The 18,149-nt window shown below is 47.1% G+C and overlaps 1 protein-coding gene across 1 annotated transcript in view; it reads left to right on the forward strand.

Annotated features, from left to right (window-relative positions):
- LOC143829407 (methanethiol oxidase-like) overlaps window positions 1-11,408 on the forward strand; it is a 16,677-nt gene extending 5,269 nt beyond the window's left edge. Inside the window, exons 3-12 of the mRNA XM_077320231.1 lie at window positions 1,476-1,588; window positions 3,604-3,789; window positions 4,370-4,490; window positions 4,869-5,051; window positions 6,491-6,669; window positions 7,176-7,254; window positions 9,515-9,636; window positions 10,531-10,623; window positions 11,032-11,150; window positions 11,246-11,408. Coding sequence (XP_077176346.1) covers window positions 1,476-1,588; window positions 3,604-3,789; window positions 4,370-4,490; window positions 4,869-5,051; window positions 6,491-6,669; window positions 7,176-7,254; window positions 9,515-9,636; window positions 10,531-10,623; window positions 11,032-11,150; window positions 11,246-11,408 — 1,358 coding nt within the window. The remainder of the gene's footprint in view (window positions 1-1,475; window positions 1,589-3,603; window positions 3,790-4,369; window positions 4,491-4,868; window positions 5,052-6,490; window positions 6,670-7,175; window positions 7,255-9,514; window positions 9,637-10,530; window positions 10,624-11,031; window positions 11,151-11,245) is intronic.
- The last annotated feature ends 6,741 nt before the right edge of the window (window positions 11,409-18,149 follow it).

Raw genomic sequence — 18,149 nt, forward strand, 5'->3', positions numbered from 1 at the left:
CGAAAAAGGATCCCGTGACATTCTGGGACAAAACACAAGCTAGCAGTTCTAAAAGGGCTGTCTCCGCCCCGCAGTTTCAACCAGTTTAGACTGGCAAAAAGAAGGAGGCCCATCTTTTATCCTAGAAACACTTAATTGTTGTTGTTAGGTGCGAAGTCGTGTCTGACCCATTGCGACCCTATGGACAATGATCCTTCAGGCTTTCCTGTCCTCTACCATTCCCCGGAGTCCATTTAAGTTTGCACCGACTGCTTCTGTGACTCCATCCAGCCACCTCATTCTCTGTCGTCCCCTTCTTCTTTTGCCCTCGATCGCTCCCAGCATCAGGCTCTTCTCCAGGGAGTCCTTCCTTCTCATGAGGTGGCCAAAGTACTTGAGTTTCATCTTCAGGATCTGGCCTTCTAAGGACTTAATACGAATCAGCAAATGGGGCTCTGTTTTGCTTAGGGAAATGAGGCTGCAGTGCAGCTGGATTTGAGTCCAACAGGACCTTAGATGGGATGTGAATGGTATAGCATGGGCCAGTCCCCTTGGATCCCAGAAGCTAAGGAGGGCCTGTACTTGGATGGGAGACATCCAAGGAAGCCTTTGCAGTGGAAAGCAATGGCCAACCTGCTGATCTCAAAAAACCTATGGGGTCACATAAAATGGAGTTTTAATGTTAGACTATTTTGACTCTGGCTCCTCTGGAGACCCTTATTTGAGTAGTGGGGCTGTAGATAAATATTTTAAGGTGTATCCAGTCTTTGCTTGAAGACTGCCAGTGAGGGGGAGCTCACCACCTCCTTAGGCAGCCTATTCCACTGCTGAACTACTGTGACTGTGAAAATGTTTTTCCTGATATCTAGCCTATATCGTTGTACTTGAAGTTTAAACCCATTACTGTGTGTCCTCTCCTCTGCAGCCAGCAGAAACAGCATCCTGCCCTCCTCCAAGTGACAACCTTTCAAATACTTAAAGAGGGCTATCATGTCCCCTCTCAACCTCCTTTTCTCCAGGCTGAACATTCCCAAGTCCCTCAACCTATCTTCATAGGGCTTGGTCCCTTGGCCCCAGATCATCTTCGTCGCTCTCCTCTGTACCCTTTCAATTTTATCGACGTCCTTCTTGAAGTGAGGCCTCCAGAACTGCACACAGTACTCCAGGTGTGGTCTGACCAGTGCCGTATACAATGGGACTATGACATCTTGTGATTTTGATGTGATGCCTCTGTTGATACAGCCCAAAATGGCATTTGCCTTTTTTACCGCTGCATCACACTGCCTGCTCATGTTTAGTTTACAATCCACAAGTACCCCAAGGTCTCGTTCACACACAGTGCTACCTAGAAGCGTATCCCCCATCCAGTAGGCATGCTTTTCATTTTTCTGACCCAGATGCAGAACTTTACACTTATCTTTATTAAATTGCATCTTGTTCTCATTTGACCATTTTTCCAATTGCTTGATTGCTAAAAGTCCTCTTTCCTTTCCCAGGTCCCAGAGAGAGACTCATGTACGTTTCTTGCATCTTGACCGGCTCTGGCACCCAAGCACCTGACTACCTGTCTACAGTGGACGTAGATCCAGAATCCCCAACTTATTGCAAGGTTCTGACCTGAGATCTTTTCATCTTAGTATGCTGTTCCTCCCCTCAGATTCCAGGGATGGCTGAAGAGAGGCCATAAATGAACATGTTCTGACCTGGATGGCCCAGGCTAGCTTGATCTCATTCAGTCTTGAAAGCTAAACAGGGCTTGAATTTGGATGGGACACCGTTCAGGAAGTCCAGAGTCGCTATGCAGAGGCAGGAACAGGAAACCAAAGTAGCCCAATCTCATCAAATACTGGAAGCTAAGCAAGGTGGGCCCAGGTTAATACTTAAATGGGAGACCACCATGCAAGTCTGGGGCTGGAAAACCCCATGAGGGTTCAGCATGAGGGTTCAACAGCAGTTTCTACCCCCAGAAATGTCCCTCCCTGGGTCAGAGCATCTGTTCTCAACAAGGACCTCCCAGATGTCTCTGAGGCAGCAGTCACAAACAAGGTCTAAAGCGTGGGCTGCCCTCCATTCTTGGAAGTCCTCAGTCGGAACTTCCAAAGCCAATATCCTTTGATGTCCCCAATCCACACTAATTATATAATCAGGTCCTTCTTCAAAACCTTGGAAGTCAATGCCATAGGTGGCCTCTAGGGGTGGTGGTGATGGAATATGCCTTCAAGTCACTACCAATTTAAGGCAAATCTGGGAGGATTGTTTTTAAATTTATATACTACTGTTCCCTGACAGGTCTTGTGGCGGTTCACACGATAAAGTGTGATCAAGGCAAGAAACGTTCAGAGACAATTTGCCGTTGTCTGCCTCTGCTTACCAACTATTGTGTGATCTGGCAGGCCCTTCTGACGTTCTTATGAAGGTCTTGGCTTGTGTGGCCTGCTGTTGGACCTCCAGAAGAACTGCCTGGCCATTTTGAGAAAAAGGATGCTGGATTGGATGGACCATTGGTGAGACCCAGCAGAGCCCTTCTGACATTCTTATGAAGGTCTTGGCCTGTATGGCCTGTTGTTTGACCTTCAGAAGAACTGGCTGGCCATTTTGAGAGACAGGAGGCTGGATTGGATGGACAATTGGTCTAATCCAGCAGAACCCTTCTGACATTCTTATGAAGGTCTTGGCCTGTATGACCTGTTGTTTGACCTTCAGAAGAACTGGCTGGCCATTTTGAGAGACAGGAGGCTGGATTGGATGGACCATTGGTCTAATCCAGCAGAACCCTTCCGACATTCTGATGAAGGTCTTGGCCTGTATGACCTGTTTTTGGATCTCTGATCCAGCTGGGCTCTTCTGGTACTCATTGTCCTTTTATGCTATTCCAGTTGTGGGTGGATTTGTCTTGATATTTTCGGTCCTGGCCCTGACCTGGTGGAATGAGCTCCTGGGTGAGCGGTGGGCCCTGCAGAAGCTTTCAGCATTCCGCAAGGGCCTGCAAAACGGAGCTCTTCCGCCAAATCTACGGTTGAGGTTGGGTGGCAAGAAAGATCATTGCCCCCCTTACAGGAGTGGCGGCTTGTGAGTTCCGTCTGTGCCCTTCTCCCCCTAGAGGTATTGCTGGGGATTGCTATAGATGGGATGATGTTTTTGCTCTGTTTTTAATTGTATAGTTTTGATATTGTTGTATTTTATGGTTTTATGTCAGAGGTTTTAATGGGGATCTTTTTGTTTTGTTTTTATCTAACACTGTAACCTGCCACAAGCCTTCAGGGAGTGGTGGGAAATAAATCTCAGCAATAAACAAAGCAAACAAAGCAAACAAAGCAAACAAAGCAAACAAAGCAAACAAAGCAAACAAAGCAAACAAAGCAAACAAAACAAACAAAACAAACAAATATGGCCTTCAGTCATTCCGTGAAGACCTTTGCGCTGTGGTGGCAGCTGCTGCCAAAACAACATTTTCAGAAATCTGAACAGTCCATTAAATCTCCAATCAGAAAGCTTGCTAAGTGAAATCCCAACCTAGCCCCACCTACTTTTGAAAAACATTTGGCAGGCACCGGATGTTGGCGGGGGCCATGGTGTCTAAGGGCACCATGTTGTGTACCCCCTGATTCTTGCCTTCCCCCACAGGTGCTCCATCGCCTGGCCATGCCGTACATCAACGATGAACTCCACCGCTTTGGGTGGAACGCCTGCAGCAGCTGTTTCGGGGACACCACCAAGAAGCGGAACAGGCTGATCCTTCCTTGTTTCGGCTCCTCTCGCATTTACGTGGTGGACACAGGGACTGACCCGAAAGCCCCCAGGCTCCACAAGGTACATCTTTATTAAAGGTAAAGGTATCCCCTGTGCAAGCACCGAGTCATGTCTGACCCTTGGGGTGACGCCCTCTAGCGTTTTCATGGCAGACTCAATACGGGGTGGTTTGCCAGTGCGTTTCCCAGTCATTACCATTACATCTTTATTGGAGAAGTGCAAACTAGCCCTGGGAATGGGGGGAGCTGGAGGAGGGGAACATGGGGTTTGGGGAGGGCATTACAAGGGGCTGCAGAAAGTTCTCTCAGCCTCTCCTACCTCTGTTCTGAGCTGTTGTTCTGAGGATAAATTGGAAGATGGAGGAGTGATGTGAGTTGCTGCCTGTTGCTTGTAATTAAAATATAAATGAATCTCCTATGGATCTCCAAATGCATGCGTTTTGGAGAGCCAGACTTGTCTCTGATGGCTACTGAGGCCCTGTTGGTCTCCATGGGTCTCAAATCGAGGCCTTCTTCTACAGACCGGCTACCCTCCTGAAATTACCTTCATGGTTTTGGACTCCCTGATTATGAGGGGGGAGAGTACCAAGAGTCAGTTCAATATAACTTCTTTGTGAACATTCTTTCCTTCATCCCCACAGGTGATTGAGCCGAGTAAAGTTTTCCAGAAATGTGACCTGGCTATGCTACACACCCCTCACTGCCTGGGATGTGGGGATGTTATGATCAGTTCTGTAGGGGATCCGCGTGGCAATGGAAAAGGTATTTCACAACATGGATTCCTGGCTTAAGACAGACTGGACTGGGGATCCCAACATGGTATCTGTGGGAGACATGGTCACCCCTGGACAAAGTTTTGGGAGCCCACCAAGGGTTTTCCAGAAGTGAGTGGGGTCAGGTGGGGCTTTGCTCACCAAAGCTTCTGATTGGCTACTGGAGATTTGTGGGGCTGTGCAATTTTTTTTTAACATTGCTTTGGCATCAGCTGCCTCCAAAGCTCAAGGATCTTTCCTCTGGACCTCCTGATGGCATCTGGTTTTTGACTACTTTATTGATTGTCTAGGCTTCAAACTCACCCTTTTGCCAGGAGTTTAGGATGGGGTTCCACACTTTTGAGCACAGATCTTGTCCTTCTGCCAGGCAGTTTTGTCCTTCTGGATGCGGAGACCTTTGAAGTGAAGGGGACCTGGGAGAGACCCGATCAAGCAGCCCAGATGGGATATGGTTTCTGGTACCAGCCAAGACACAATGTCATGATGAGCACTGAAATGGGGGTGCCGAAATTCTTCATCACCGGGGTAAACCCAGCTGACTTTGGGAAAGGTACGGCCTCACTGTACAGGAATACATTTATTTATTTGTTTGTTTGTTTGTTTGTTCATTTACTTATAGAAACATAGAGCTGGAACTCAAGGGTCATCTAGTCAACCCTCAATGGACAACCCAGTAAATTCCCCCGGCCATTGTGTGACACAGAGTATTGGACTGGATGGGCCATTAGCCAATCCAGCATTGCTTTTCATAGATTGCTTCTCACATGCTTCTGCCAAGACAAGTCTCCCCCATCTTATATTGGTGTATTTGGTTCTTCCTACCTAAATGCAGAACTTTACATTTCTCTCTATTGAACTTCATTTTATTCAGTTTAGCCCCCTTCTCGAGCCTGTCAAGATCATCCTGTATTCTGATTCTGCCTTCTGTTGTGTTTGCTACCCCTCCCAGTTTAGTATCATCTGCAAATTTAATAAGCATCCCCTCTTTTCCTTCATCCAAATCATTTATAAATATGTTGAACAATGCAGGCCCCAGGAGAGATCCTTGGGGCACTCCACTCTGTCACTCTTCTCCAAGAATATTTCATTTCCAAAATATTTTCCCGGAGTGTCTGCAATGCCTCCCATTCCCCCCCCCCTCCCAGTACTATTCTTTATTTATTATCCATTATGTCTGGAGGCATATTGACCGAGAACAGTTTAATAAAGGTGTGAAAGTCCAGTGTTTTCATCTCTTAAATACTTTTCTTGAGTATCTGTAACACAACCCACTGTTTTTTTTTTTTGCAGTACTGTTGTTTGTTGAATTATTTATTTATTTAGATTTAAATTTTTAAACCTCCCTTATCAGTACAGCTGGATCGGTACAGCCCGCTCTGGAATATTCCAGAAACATTTTGGCCAGGAAGGAGTTAACAATGGTGTGAGAGTTTCACATTTTCTTTGCAAAAATTTTGTTCTTGGGTGTCTATAATGCATCCTACTTCTGGCATCAGTACGTTTTTTTAATGCCCGTTCCGGCCTGTCCCGGCTTCTACATTGTCATAGAATCATAGAATCATAGAGCTGGAAGGGGCCATACTGGCCATCTAGTCCCACCCCCTGCTCAACGCAGGATCATAGAATCATAGAATCATAGAGTTGGAAGGGGCCATACTGGCCATCTAGTCCCACCCCCTGCTCAACGCAGGATCAGCCCTAAGCATTCTAAAGCATCTGTCCTCTTTTCCTTTCCCAGTTTCCATTTTACCTCCATTTTATCGAGGTTAAGCTTGTGTTTCTTTGAGCCTCTCTGATCCCCTGAGGCCACTAGTTATAGAGTCAACCTCGGCAAAGGATTGGCTGTTCAAGGTCAACTGCTTCCCAAGACCATTACGTCAGCACCCTGGCTTGTATGGTTTCTCAGTGACCATAAGCCTGTTATCTCTGGAGGATTCACAGTTGGTCACCAGCTGCCTGATTTGAGCTTTGTTCTTTGTCCCCCTCCAGGTTGCTACGGCCGTCACCTGAACGTCTGGGACTGGACCACCCGCTGCCTCCTCCAGTCAATTGATTTAGGGGAGGACTCTGTCCCCCTAGAAGTCCAGTTCCTTCACAACCCCAATGCTGCTTGCGGAATGGTGACGTGTGCGCTCCAGGGGTCCGTCTATCACTTCTACAAGAGACAGGTGAGCAGACAGCTGGACCCCCCCCCTTGCCATTAAGCCCTAAGGGTGGATTAAAGGGAGAGATCAGCCCCTCTGTCCACCCTGAGGTTTTTAAATAATGATTAGTATGAGTTTTTGGCTATCGAATGGATGATTTTTAGTTGATTAGCTAGTTTGATCGAAATTGTTATTTAATTTATTGGGGTTTTTATGTATTGCGGTTTTATCTTGTTAGCCACCACGAGCTCTTGTGGGAGTGGCGGGATATAAATGCAATTAATAAATAAAATAAATAAATAAACATGGGTAACTGTGTTTTCATAGTAATCTAAGAAAGCCAGCTGAGTTTCCTTGCCTCCCCACCCCATCTCCCTCCAGACCCGTCTGTCAGGCAGATGACAATGAAGAAGTGTGCATGCACACAAAATCTCTTGAGCCTCTAAACTGGTTCTATAAATAATATAAATGAGAGCTATAAATAATGTAAATAAATAATTGTAAATATGTGATATGTATTCTTTCTGCAGGATGGAAGTTGGACAGCAAAGAAAGTGATCCAGATTCCAAGCAAGAAAGTGTCAGGCTGGCTACTACCCGAAATGCCGGGTGGGTCAAAAGAATTGAGTTTGGGTCTTTTTCTGAATACTATTCCTCCATCTCTGTTCTTTGCAAACTGCAGTTAGTTTTAGCAAATCTTTTTCTTAGCTTAGTGGAGGAGACGGGCAACTGCGCCCCTACTGGAAAAGCAGAGACTGTCACTGAATCATCCTTAACACTATTTCACTCCCTTACATATTTGGGAAACAGCCTCCTGGGAGGAGACTGTCCGGGGCCCTGTCCGTCTAGGTCCAGCCTGATTGGCCCTCCCCCTCCAGCTCCCCCCTCCCTCGTTGCCTGCTAGAAGCGTTGTGCCTGCGCCCTCCATTGTCACCCACAAGGACAGAGGCAGTGACAGGGTTTTGCGGCCCACAGGTACGCTCCTGCTGGGAGGGAGCGGTGGGGGGGGGAGTTTGTAGCTTCCCTGCAGGCTGTAAAGCCCTGTCGCGGTGGAAGGGGGGGCTTTCCACTCCCTTTTACTCACATTGCAGGCCAAAGGGAACCGCAAAGGGAATTGCAACCACTCTTCCACGCCCTGCTGCCTGCCGCCCTTTTCAAATCCCATTTTTAAAATGGGCTTTCATACTAGTAGAACCATAAATTTGGAAGGGACCGTACAGACCATCTAGTCCAACCCCCTAGATCAACACTGTTTTGTTCAATTGGTTTTGTCTTCCCAACACAAGTTGTGTGTTTGGACCCTCCATATACTGCTGTTCTCCAGTTGCCCACTTTCCAGATGGTCTCCTAATTTTCTACAATCTTTCCTTGCTTGGGTGTGCTCTCTCTGGCAAGAACGTCATCCCTTACACATTTTCAGCCCACACTGGCATCATTTTCCTGTTTTCACAACCTTCAGTCCCACATTTTCCCTGCTTGCCGCCAGTGGGCTTTTGAAGTTTATCGATAGCTGTGATTTCACTATCACAATGGTTTAGCGATATAGCAATACGGCAACTAGCATTTACAAAAATAACATTACAACATTAGGGTAGCCACAAGGGGAGGGCTCAGGGTGGCTTACCACATGAATTACCAAACATAATCACATTCCTAAAAAAGTCTTATCATTATTATTATTATTATTATTATTATTATTATTTAGATTTTTATGACTGCTGCTCTCGGAGAACCAGCTCACGGCGGTTTACAAATCAATACATTAAACCCTTAAAATTACCCATTAAAACCACGTAGAATAATAACTCAAAAAGATGGTGATATAATAATTAACAACTGTTCCCATTCAGGCTCACTGGATGGGAAGACGGGCAGAAGGATAATTGGGCATTAGAGTATTTAATAGTAGTAAAAATCATTAAAATTCTTGCAATGATAAAATCCTGTATTATAAGTTACCTTCCTGGCACTGAGCAAGATGGCCAATCTCTCTTCTAAGGTTGCCAACCACCAGGGGGAGCCTGGGGATCTGCAATTAGTACTAAAGTCCATACTTACAGAGATTTGGAGGGAATGACTGCTGGGGAGGGGGGCTGGATTCCATTGTACTATACCTCACCAAGGTCCCTTCCCTACCTAAATCACGCCCTCTGCAAGCTCCACCCCCAAATCTCCAGGCATTTCCCATCCCATAGTTGGCAGCCCGAAAACTTTCACTGAGGCAATGTGTTTAGAACACAAAATCAATGCAGCAGTTTTTTTGGTATTTTAAAACAGCTGTCCCTAACCCCCGGTCCGAGGACCGGTACCACTTCATGGATCAGTCGGTACCGGGCCACGGCTCCTCCTCGTCCTCCTCCCCGGCTGCTGCCTCTGGGGCTGCTCTGCCACTCTGCTGTTGGCTCACCTTTGGTGCTCTCCAGTGGCCCCCATGGCTGGGGCTCCCCCTCAGCGTGGTACTGCGCAGCTGCTGCTGGCAGCGCCCCCCAGTGGGCGGCGGAAAGTCAGGGGCGCCGGAGGGAAAGCAAGCAGAGCAGGGGCTCAGGTGGCAGCGGTGACGTCCCTCGGTAAAAGACTACTCCCCTCCTGGGGCTCAGTAAAATTGTCAAGCAATGACCGGTCCCCGGTGATAAAAAGGTTGGGGACCACTGTTTTAAAATAACTCATTTATTTAAGTAATAAAGGATTCCAGCATATAAATATCAGACCATTAATTTTCCAAAAGAAACTTGGCTGAGCAACTCAGCCTTCCCACCAACTCACTCCAAAACCCACCATCAAGTCGGGTTTCCATACCTGCCCTTGAATAGGTGCCAGAAAACAGAAGAGCAGAAGAGACCTCAATATCCCCCCTTGTCTTTTCTTCCAGCCCTTAATGCCCACATGGTCACTTCATTGGACGATAAGTTCCTGTACTTGAGCAGCTTCATACATGGCGACGTCCGTCAGTATGACATCACTGACCCTCACTGCCCCAGGCTGGTCGGCCAGGTAAGCTTCTTCACTCAAGGGCCCTTCTATCTTCTGGTGGGAGAAGAGGCCAGGCCTAAGTCATTTTGTACCATAATTAAAATCCTCTGGGATAAGCTGTCACTGCCAAGGGGAGACCCATGGCTCAGTCGTAGATCACCCACTGGGCATGTAGAAGGAGCAGGGATGACCAGGTTGTTGGTGTTTGCTCAGTTCAATGCCCTGGGAGAGGCGGTCCCTCAGATATGCCAGGCCTGGACTGCATGAATACCTGAAGATACTTTCGACTGTATCAGACCTTTGATCCATCATTCATCTATTGTCAGTGGACTCAGATTCTGAAAACCTGAATAAAATTCAATGGCATAGACAACAAAAGGTAAAATTTCCAGTCAGAGGAAAATGAAAAACGATGAAAGTGCCTTATAACACAAGTGGGTAGCCATCCTTCAGGCAGAGAAAAGTGGCATCTAAGAACTAACTCTTCTTTTTATCAAGGCTCTCTCAGCCTCCCCTCCCTCACAGTGTGTCTGTTGTGGGAAGAGGAAAGGGAAAGGGATTGTAAGGCACTTTGAGACTCCTTCGGGGAGAGAAAAGCGGCATATAAGAATAAACTCTTCTTCTTCTTTAGTAATCTCAGGGCTCTCTCAGCCTCCCCTCCCTCACAGGATTTCTGTTGTGGGGAGAGGAAGGGAAGGCAATTGGAAGCCACTTTGAGACTCCTTCAGGCAGTGAAAAGTGGGATATAAAACAAACTCTCTTCTTCTTCTTCTTCTTCTTCTTCTTCTTCTTCTTCTTCTTCTTCTTCTTCTTCTTCTTCTTCTTCTTCTTCTTCTTCTCCTCTGACCTGTTGCTTCTTGTATCTTACCGATCCTTTCTCTTTTGGGGCCATGGGCGATCTTGGTGTGCCCACAGGTGTTCGTGGGGGGCAGCATCCCAAAAGGCGGGGTGGTCAAAGTCCTTGAAGATCCAGAGCTGGATGGCCAACCTGATCCTGTTGTCATCCAAGTGAGTAGACCACAACCGGACGGGGAAAATGCAGGCTGGGTGGGATGGTTACCAACTCTGAGGTTGGAAGTTCCTGGAGACTTTGAATTGGGGACTGAGGTATACCTCACTGGGATGAGATATACCTCTAGGTTTTTTCATTTCTCCTACACTCAGTAATATTGCCATTATCTCCATGTGTGCCACGACCCTGGTATTCCTCCACACTAAACCTCTGAATCCCAGAGCCAGGAGGCAACATCAGGAGAAGGCCTTAACCTCTCTGCCCTGTTGTTGGCCTCCCAGAGGAACTGGCTGGCCCCCATCTGAGACAGGATGCCGGACTAGATAAACCCCTGGTCCAATACAGCAGGGCTTTTCTGAGGTTCTTATCTCGTCAGATTGCTGCATGGTTCCTCTGTCTTTTAGGGAAGAAGAGTCTATGGGGGACCCAAAACACTCCAGCTCAGCTTGGACGGCAGGAGACTTTATGTCACCAATGGTGCATTCACTCCTTGGGACAAGCAGTTTTACCCTGAAATGGTCAGGTAAGAAATCCTTTCCCCTATTCCTGAGGCCAGGCCTCTGTCCTCTACATTCAATGCTTGTTCATCAGCTGGACTCTGTTTCCTTCCTTCTCCAGGGAAGGTTCCGTCATGCTGCAGATCGACGTGGACACGGAACGTGGAGGCCTGAGCTTGAATGAAGACTTCCTGGTCGATTTCGGAGAGGGACCCTTTGGGCCTGCCCGGGCGCATGATATGCATTATCCTGGGGGGGACTGCACCTCAGATATCTGGGTCTAGGTGGGGAACATGAAGACCTGTCCTAGCTTTGGAGAGGCTGAGGAGAAGGCATGCATATGGCAGCTTGGGGGTCTTTGCTCATTTGCTTCTTAAAATCCACATCTGAAGCTTTCTAGGGTGGCTAACTGTAGACTGGGAGATCCCTAGAGATTTTGGGGTGGAGTCTGAGGAGGGTGGAATTGGGCAAAGAAGCTCAGCAGGCGTGTGATGGCACTCTAGGACTTCCATTTCTCCTAAACTTGCTGATAAGCGATACCATCTGCCCACCACAGCAACCATTTCCTCCAGGGGAACTCATCTCCGTAGTGTGGAGTGAGCTTGGAATTCTGGGAGATCTCCCTGCTTTTATCTTCCTGGAGGGTGGCATTCCTAGGCCCTGGGACTCTCAAAGGAGTCAGCCGATTCCATTGCTGCTGAAGTCCTGAGAGAGAGAAAGACTGTTCATGTCCCTATCTTGTCTTTAATGCATGTAGGGCTCTTGTCTTTAATGCATGTAGCACCCAATGCAATTCAAGTGTGGCTTCCTAGGAATGGGGGAAAATAGGTTCTAGTCACCGCCCTGTCTTGCATTTAGCGTTTCTGGGGAAGGTGGTCAAAAAGGCCGCCATGGACCATTTATTCACATTTGTAGAGCAAGCTTCGGTCCTGGATCCAATTCAGTCTGGTTTCTGACCTGGCCATGGGGTAGAGATGGTGTTGGCCGCTCTGATGGATGACCTTCAATGACAGCTGGATCAAGGCAGATAGGCACTGCTCATGATGTTAGATCTTATGGAAGCATTCAGTAAAGTTGATTATGGGATTTTAGCTTGCTGGATTGCAGCCTTGGGGACACAAAGGACAGCCTTTCAGTGGCTGATCTCCTTCCTTCAGAGTCATGGACAGAGGGTTGAAGTTGAGGAGTAGATTTCACACCATTGCACGCTCCCTTGTGGAAGGTCACAGAGTGTGCTTCCCTCCCCAACTCTATTTAATATCTTCATACACTCTCTTGTCCAGCTTGTCTGAGAATTTGGTCCAGGGTGTCATGCTGATGGCACCCAGCTCTATCTCCTGATGAGTGGCCGACCAGACTCACCCCCAGAGTAAATTACCAGCTGCCTGGAAGAAGTGACGAGGGGGGATCAAGCCGATTTATCTGAATCTCAACCGCTCGAAGTCAGAGGCTGAGTAGGAAAGGGCCACATGAGGAAGCCCACCTACCCTACCTGGATAGCATTCATTTTACAGTTGTCCACGAAGCCAGGAATTTTGTGATTCTTGATACTTTTGTTACAATGGAGGTACAGGTCATGAGAAGTAGCTTGGGTGACATTTTCCCACCTTTGCCAAGCCACATTAATAGCACCCTGTCACCTGCCACCCCCTTGAGCCTTCACAGAATCAGCCTCTCCGTCAGATGACTCTCCAGCCTCTGCTTAAAATTTCCAAAGAAGGAGAACCCACCACCTCCCGAGGAAGCCTGTTCCACTGAGGAACCGCTCTGACTGTCAGGAACTTCTTCCGGATGTTTAGGTGGAATTTCTTTTGAATTAATTTCATCCCAAATTGTTCTGGTCCATCGGTCCGGGGCAAGAGAGAACAACTCTGCTCCATCCTCTATATTCCTCCACCAGCTCAAACAAAGAAAAAGTAAAATTCCTCCTGTGGAATAGTAGGGGCCATATTATTAAGAAGGTTGCCAAATTTTGAGCGCATGTGCTTAGCACACGGGAAAGACAACTTAAGCTTAAGTGAAGATTTTTAGAGGAATTTTACTATGCATTTTTTATAATGTACCCATCAATTATACAATTTTATATATTTTAAATTTTGCAGTTTTATGCAGTTTTCTACTCTGAAATGTTTTTTCTTGCTATCTGTTTTATCCGGCCGCAGTGCTGTATTAAAATAAATTTGAATTTGAATATGGCAGCCTTTTAAATACTTGAAGATGGTAATCAGATCCCCTCTCAGTCGTCTCCTCTCCAGGCTCAACAGACCAAGCTCCCCCAACCTTTCCTCCTACGTCTTGGTCTCCAAACACCTCACCATCTTTGTTGCCCTCCTCTGGACACCCTCCAGTTTGTCTACATCCCTCTTCAACTGGGGTGCCCAAAACTGAACACAGGACTCCAAGGGAGGCCGAACCAGAGCAGAGTACAGCAGAGCAGAGCAGAATAATGTAAATTAAAACTGGTTGGTGGTGGTCCCTGGCCCCAAGAAAATATGTTTGGTCTCAACCAAGGCCAAGACTTTATTTATTTATTTATATTTATATTTTATATTTATATTTATATACCGCCCTTCCCTACGGCTCCGGGCGGTTTACATAAAACATTTTGAACATTCACGTAGAACCCTATCGAAATCAATACCAAAAATCAATATAACAATATAACAATAACAACAAACTATCAACTGGAACAATTAGAACGGCACTTCAACAATAACTTGACAATCCCTCGGTTCTTTCTCAGTCCTGGACCTTACTTGGTGGAATGAGCTCCCGGAGGAGATCTGGGCCTTGCTGGAACTAGCTTAGTTTTGCAGGGCTTGGAAGACGGGCCTGGTGTCCTTATTCTTTTTCTTCCACCAAGCTTTTGGTTGGGGCCAGTGATCAGTGACATTATGTGGACACCCCGAGGAAAAAGCCCCCAACAAATGCTGCAACCAGGCTATATCTAGGGTTTATACTGATGTGCTTATATCGAGGTTATTGTTAATGTTTTTTTGTGGCTTTATTAATACTTACTCAAAGTTAATGTACTTTTCTTTGTTTGCATTGTTGTCAACCGCCTTGAGCTGTTAGGGAGGGCGGTATATCAATTAAATAAATAAATCTCATCATGTCACGAAATAATATATTTTGGAAGTTGTAACAGGATGACTCAGAGCCGACCCCTTTTCTTGTATTCACCCAATCGGAGGTGACCCTCGCCTAGGAAGGGCTGATAAGGAACATGCAATGGTAATCATGGAACTAGGCTTGGAATTAATTAGATTTTTGATTTATGGCCTGTGTATTCTTCAAACACAGGGGTATATCATTGTAACCATTTATGATTTGTTCAGTAGGTACCATTAATGAAAACCTGAATGAAAATCTGAAAAGGAGGTGGGAATCAGATCCCCTCTCAGTCATCTATGAAGAGAGGTTGAGGGACTTGGGAATGTTCAGCCTGGAGAAAAGGAGGTTGAGAGGGGACATGATAGCCCTCTTTAAGTATTTGAAAGGTTGTCACTTGGAGGAGGGCAGGATGCCATTTTGGGCTGTATCAACAGGGGCATCACATCAAAATCACAAGATGTCATAGTCCCATTGTATACGGCACTGGTCAGACCACACCTGGAGTACTGTGTGCAGTTCTGGAGGCCTCACTTCAAGAAGGACGTAGATAAAATTGAAAGGGTACAGAGGAGAGCGACGAAGATGATCTGGGGCCAAGGGACCAAGCCCTATGAAGATAGGTTGAGGGACTTGGGAATGTTCAGCCTGGAGAAAAGGAGGTTGAGAGGGGACATGATAGCCCTCTAAGTATTTGAAAGGTTGTCACTTGGAGGAGGGCAGGATGCTGTTTCTGTCGGCTGCAGAGGAGAGGACACGCAGTAATGGGTTTAAACTTCAAGTACAATGATATAGGCTAGATATCAGGAAAACAAATTTCACAGTCAGAGTAGTTCAGCAGTGGAATAGGCTGCCTAAGGAGGTGGTGAGCTCCCCCTCACTGGCAGTCTTCAAGCAAAGGTTGGATACCCACTTTTCTTGGATGCTTTAGGATGCTTAGGGCTGATCCTGCGTTAAGCAGGGGGTTGGACTAGATGGCCTCTATGGCCCCTTCCAACTCTATGATTCTACAATTCTATGAATATATAAGCATACAAATTATATTTATATGATTGATATACGGATTGAAGATTCTGACATAGTAAAACAAATTTTCCTTGATAGGGAATAGCCACTGAAGAAAAGGTGCTTACCTGAAAACGGGTATTCTTAATCCGCACCTCATTTTGGCTACCAAACAATTACCATTTTTGCAAAATACAAGCATTTTTGGTAACAATTTCATTGTATTTTTTGTATCCATACATATGAATGAATAAGATTGGATACTGGGGATTATCAGGAATACATTTATTTTTCACCGGTGCTTTGTTTTCTTTTCTTGTTCTGTGCTGAGCTTTGTCAAAAGTGGTCACCGACATTCTTGGCACAGTCTTGGTTGGAGATATTCTCACAGAGCCGTCATGTCTGAGTTCTCTCAGCCCCGCCTACCTCACAGGCTGTCTATTGTGAGCAAAGGGAGATTGGAAACTGCTTAGAGCAGCCGTTCTCAACCTGGGGGTTGTGACCCCTAGAGGGGTCAATTACCTCTTTTCCCAGGGGATGCTGCCAGCACCTTCCTAATGGCACGAGGGTTGCGCTCAGCTGCTTTGGCGATCATGGAAGCCCAATGTGGCTGGCACCTGCTGTAGCACTTGGGCCGCCCCTCCCCTCTGCGCCTTGGCACTGCCCGCCTTGGGCTTCTGTGATTGCCAGAGTGCACAACCCCATGACTCCCTTTGGGTCACTGAGGCTGCCACCACACCACAGCATCAGCGGCGCTGGCCTCGGCAACCCAAAGAAGGGTCACACTATCAGGCAGGTTGAGAACCACTGCCTTAGATACTGCTTGGGGAAGTGAAAAGAGAGGTATAAAAACCAACTCTTCTTCTTCAGAAGGATCCTTGTGCTGTGCTGACAAAAGAAGAAGAAGAAGAAGAAGAAGAAGAAGAAGAAGAAGAAGAAGAAGAAGAAGAAGAAGAAGAAGAATTTGTTCTTATATGCTGCTTTTCTCTACCCGAAGGAGACTCAAAGTGGCTTCCAGTCACCTTCCCTTTCCTCTCCCCACAAAAGACACCCTGTGGGGTGGGTGAGGCTGAGAGAGCCCTGAGATTCCTGCTCGGTCAGAACAGTTTTATCAGTGCCATGGCGAGCCCAAGGTCACCCAGCTGGTTGCATGTGGGGGAACGCAGAATGGAACCTGGCATGCTAGATTAGAAGTCCACACTCCTAACCACTACACCAAAAGCTACATAGCCAATCAGATCTTCTGTGGCCAATCAGAAGCCCTGCTTGACAAAAGCCCCAACCTCTGGTGGGCCCTAAGGAAGAGTCTGGCTAGTGTCATGGTGTCCACAGGCGCCATGTTAGGGGCCCCTGCACTAACACAGAGTCCTTCTCAGCCATGCCTACCCTTGGGAACAAATCCAAAAGACATTCCTGCTGACAAGGTTGCACATGGCAGCTGCATTGTACGGAGCAGCTCTTCCGTTGCTGCCTGGGTTCCTGGGCCTCTTCCCACCCCAAACAGTCATGCATTCCAGATTCTGTCTCCTCTCCCAGCAGCCTCTTGCCTAAGGCTGTGGTTTGGCAAGGCTTCCAACTCATTTTTCTCCCTGCTTGGCGGCAGCCATTTTTCCCCTGGGGAGTTCAGCAGATTCTGCAACCAGAAAGGCTGATTCAAGAGATCCTCCTCAGTCCCTAAAAGAGGGGAGTGCAGAAATTCAGAAGAGGAGATGGGCCTGGAGGGGGCGTGGAAGCTAGCCACTGAAAGTGGGGACATTTGTGTCCCCCTTTCTCTCCAACGAGGAATCCAAATTAGTTTACACCAGGAGTAATCAACCTGTGGTCCTGCAGATCAGGGGTAGTCAACCTGTGGTCCTCCAGATGTTCATGGGAATTGTAGGCCATGACCATCTGGAAGACCACAGGTTGACTACCCCTGCTCCAGATGTCCATTGATTACAATTCCCATGAGCCCCTGCCAGCATTGCTGGACATCTGGTGGACCACAGGTTGACTACCCCTGGTTTACACCATTCCCACTGCCATCTATTTTCACCTCAACATTGTTGTTTAGAGTTCAACTATGCAACGGAGGGGTAGAGCGTTTGATGGCAGGGGCTCATGGGAATTGTAGGCCATGAACATCTGGAGGACCACAGGTTGACTACTCCTGCTCCAGATGTCCATTGATTACAATTCCCATGAGCCCCTGCCAGCATTGCTGGACATCTGGTGGACCACAGGTTGACTACCCCTGGTTTACGCCATTCCCACTGCCATCTATTTTCACCTCAACATTGTTGTTTAGAGTTCAACTATGCAACGGAGCGGTAGAGCCGCTTAAGGAATAGAATACTTTCACTGAGAATTCCGACTTCTATTTAAGTAGGAAAGGAAGGAGTTAGACCTAACTGTCTACCTGACTGACTGTGCTCTTCTCGAGGTTATTCGGGAGGAAGTGGCCTCAAAAAATAAGCAGGAAGCCTCCAACTCAGCCAAGCAGGACCCGGGAGAAGATTATATGAACTGTAGCAGGAGGTTCCTGATCTATCTATGCGAAGTGCCCATCTCCTCCCATGACCCCAGCAGAATAGTCTTCTTAGGCTGTTGAATCATACACACCACAGAGCATGCCTATTCCAACAAAAATGAACCTGTGAGAGAGGAGGGAGGTTGACCGGCCCAGGCTCCCCCAGTGAGCTTTCCCAGCATGAATGTGAGTTCAAACAGATGGAGGTCAACCTTGAATGGGCCCATTAAGAGTCGAGGAGAACCCATCCCTGGCTCTTAGTGACACTATCCAAAAGGAAGCCCTGGACCAAAAGATGGAATATCTGTGATGGTAAGCTGCTGAGAAGCGGTCCGTGGGAAAGGGAGAGGAAAGGGAAAAGCTGCATATAAGAACCAACTCCTCCTCCTCCTCCTCCTCC

Source organism: Paroedura picta, chromosome 1 (assembly GCF_049243985.1).
Source record: "Paroedura picta isolate Pp20150507F chromosome 1, Ppicta_v3.0, whole genome shotgun sequence".
NCBI lineage: Eukaryota > Metazoa > Chordata > Lepidosauria > Squamata > Gekkonidae > Paroedura > Paroedura picta.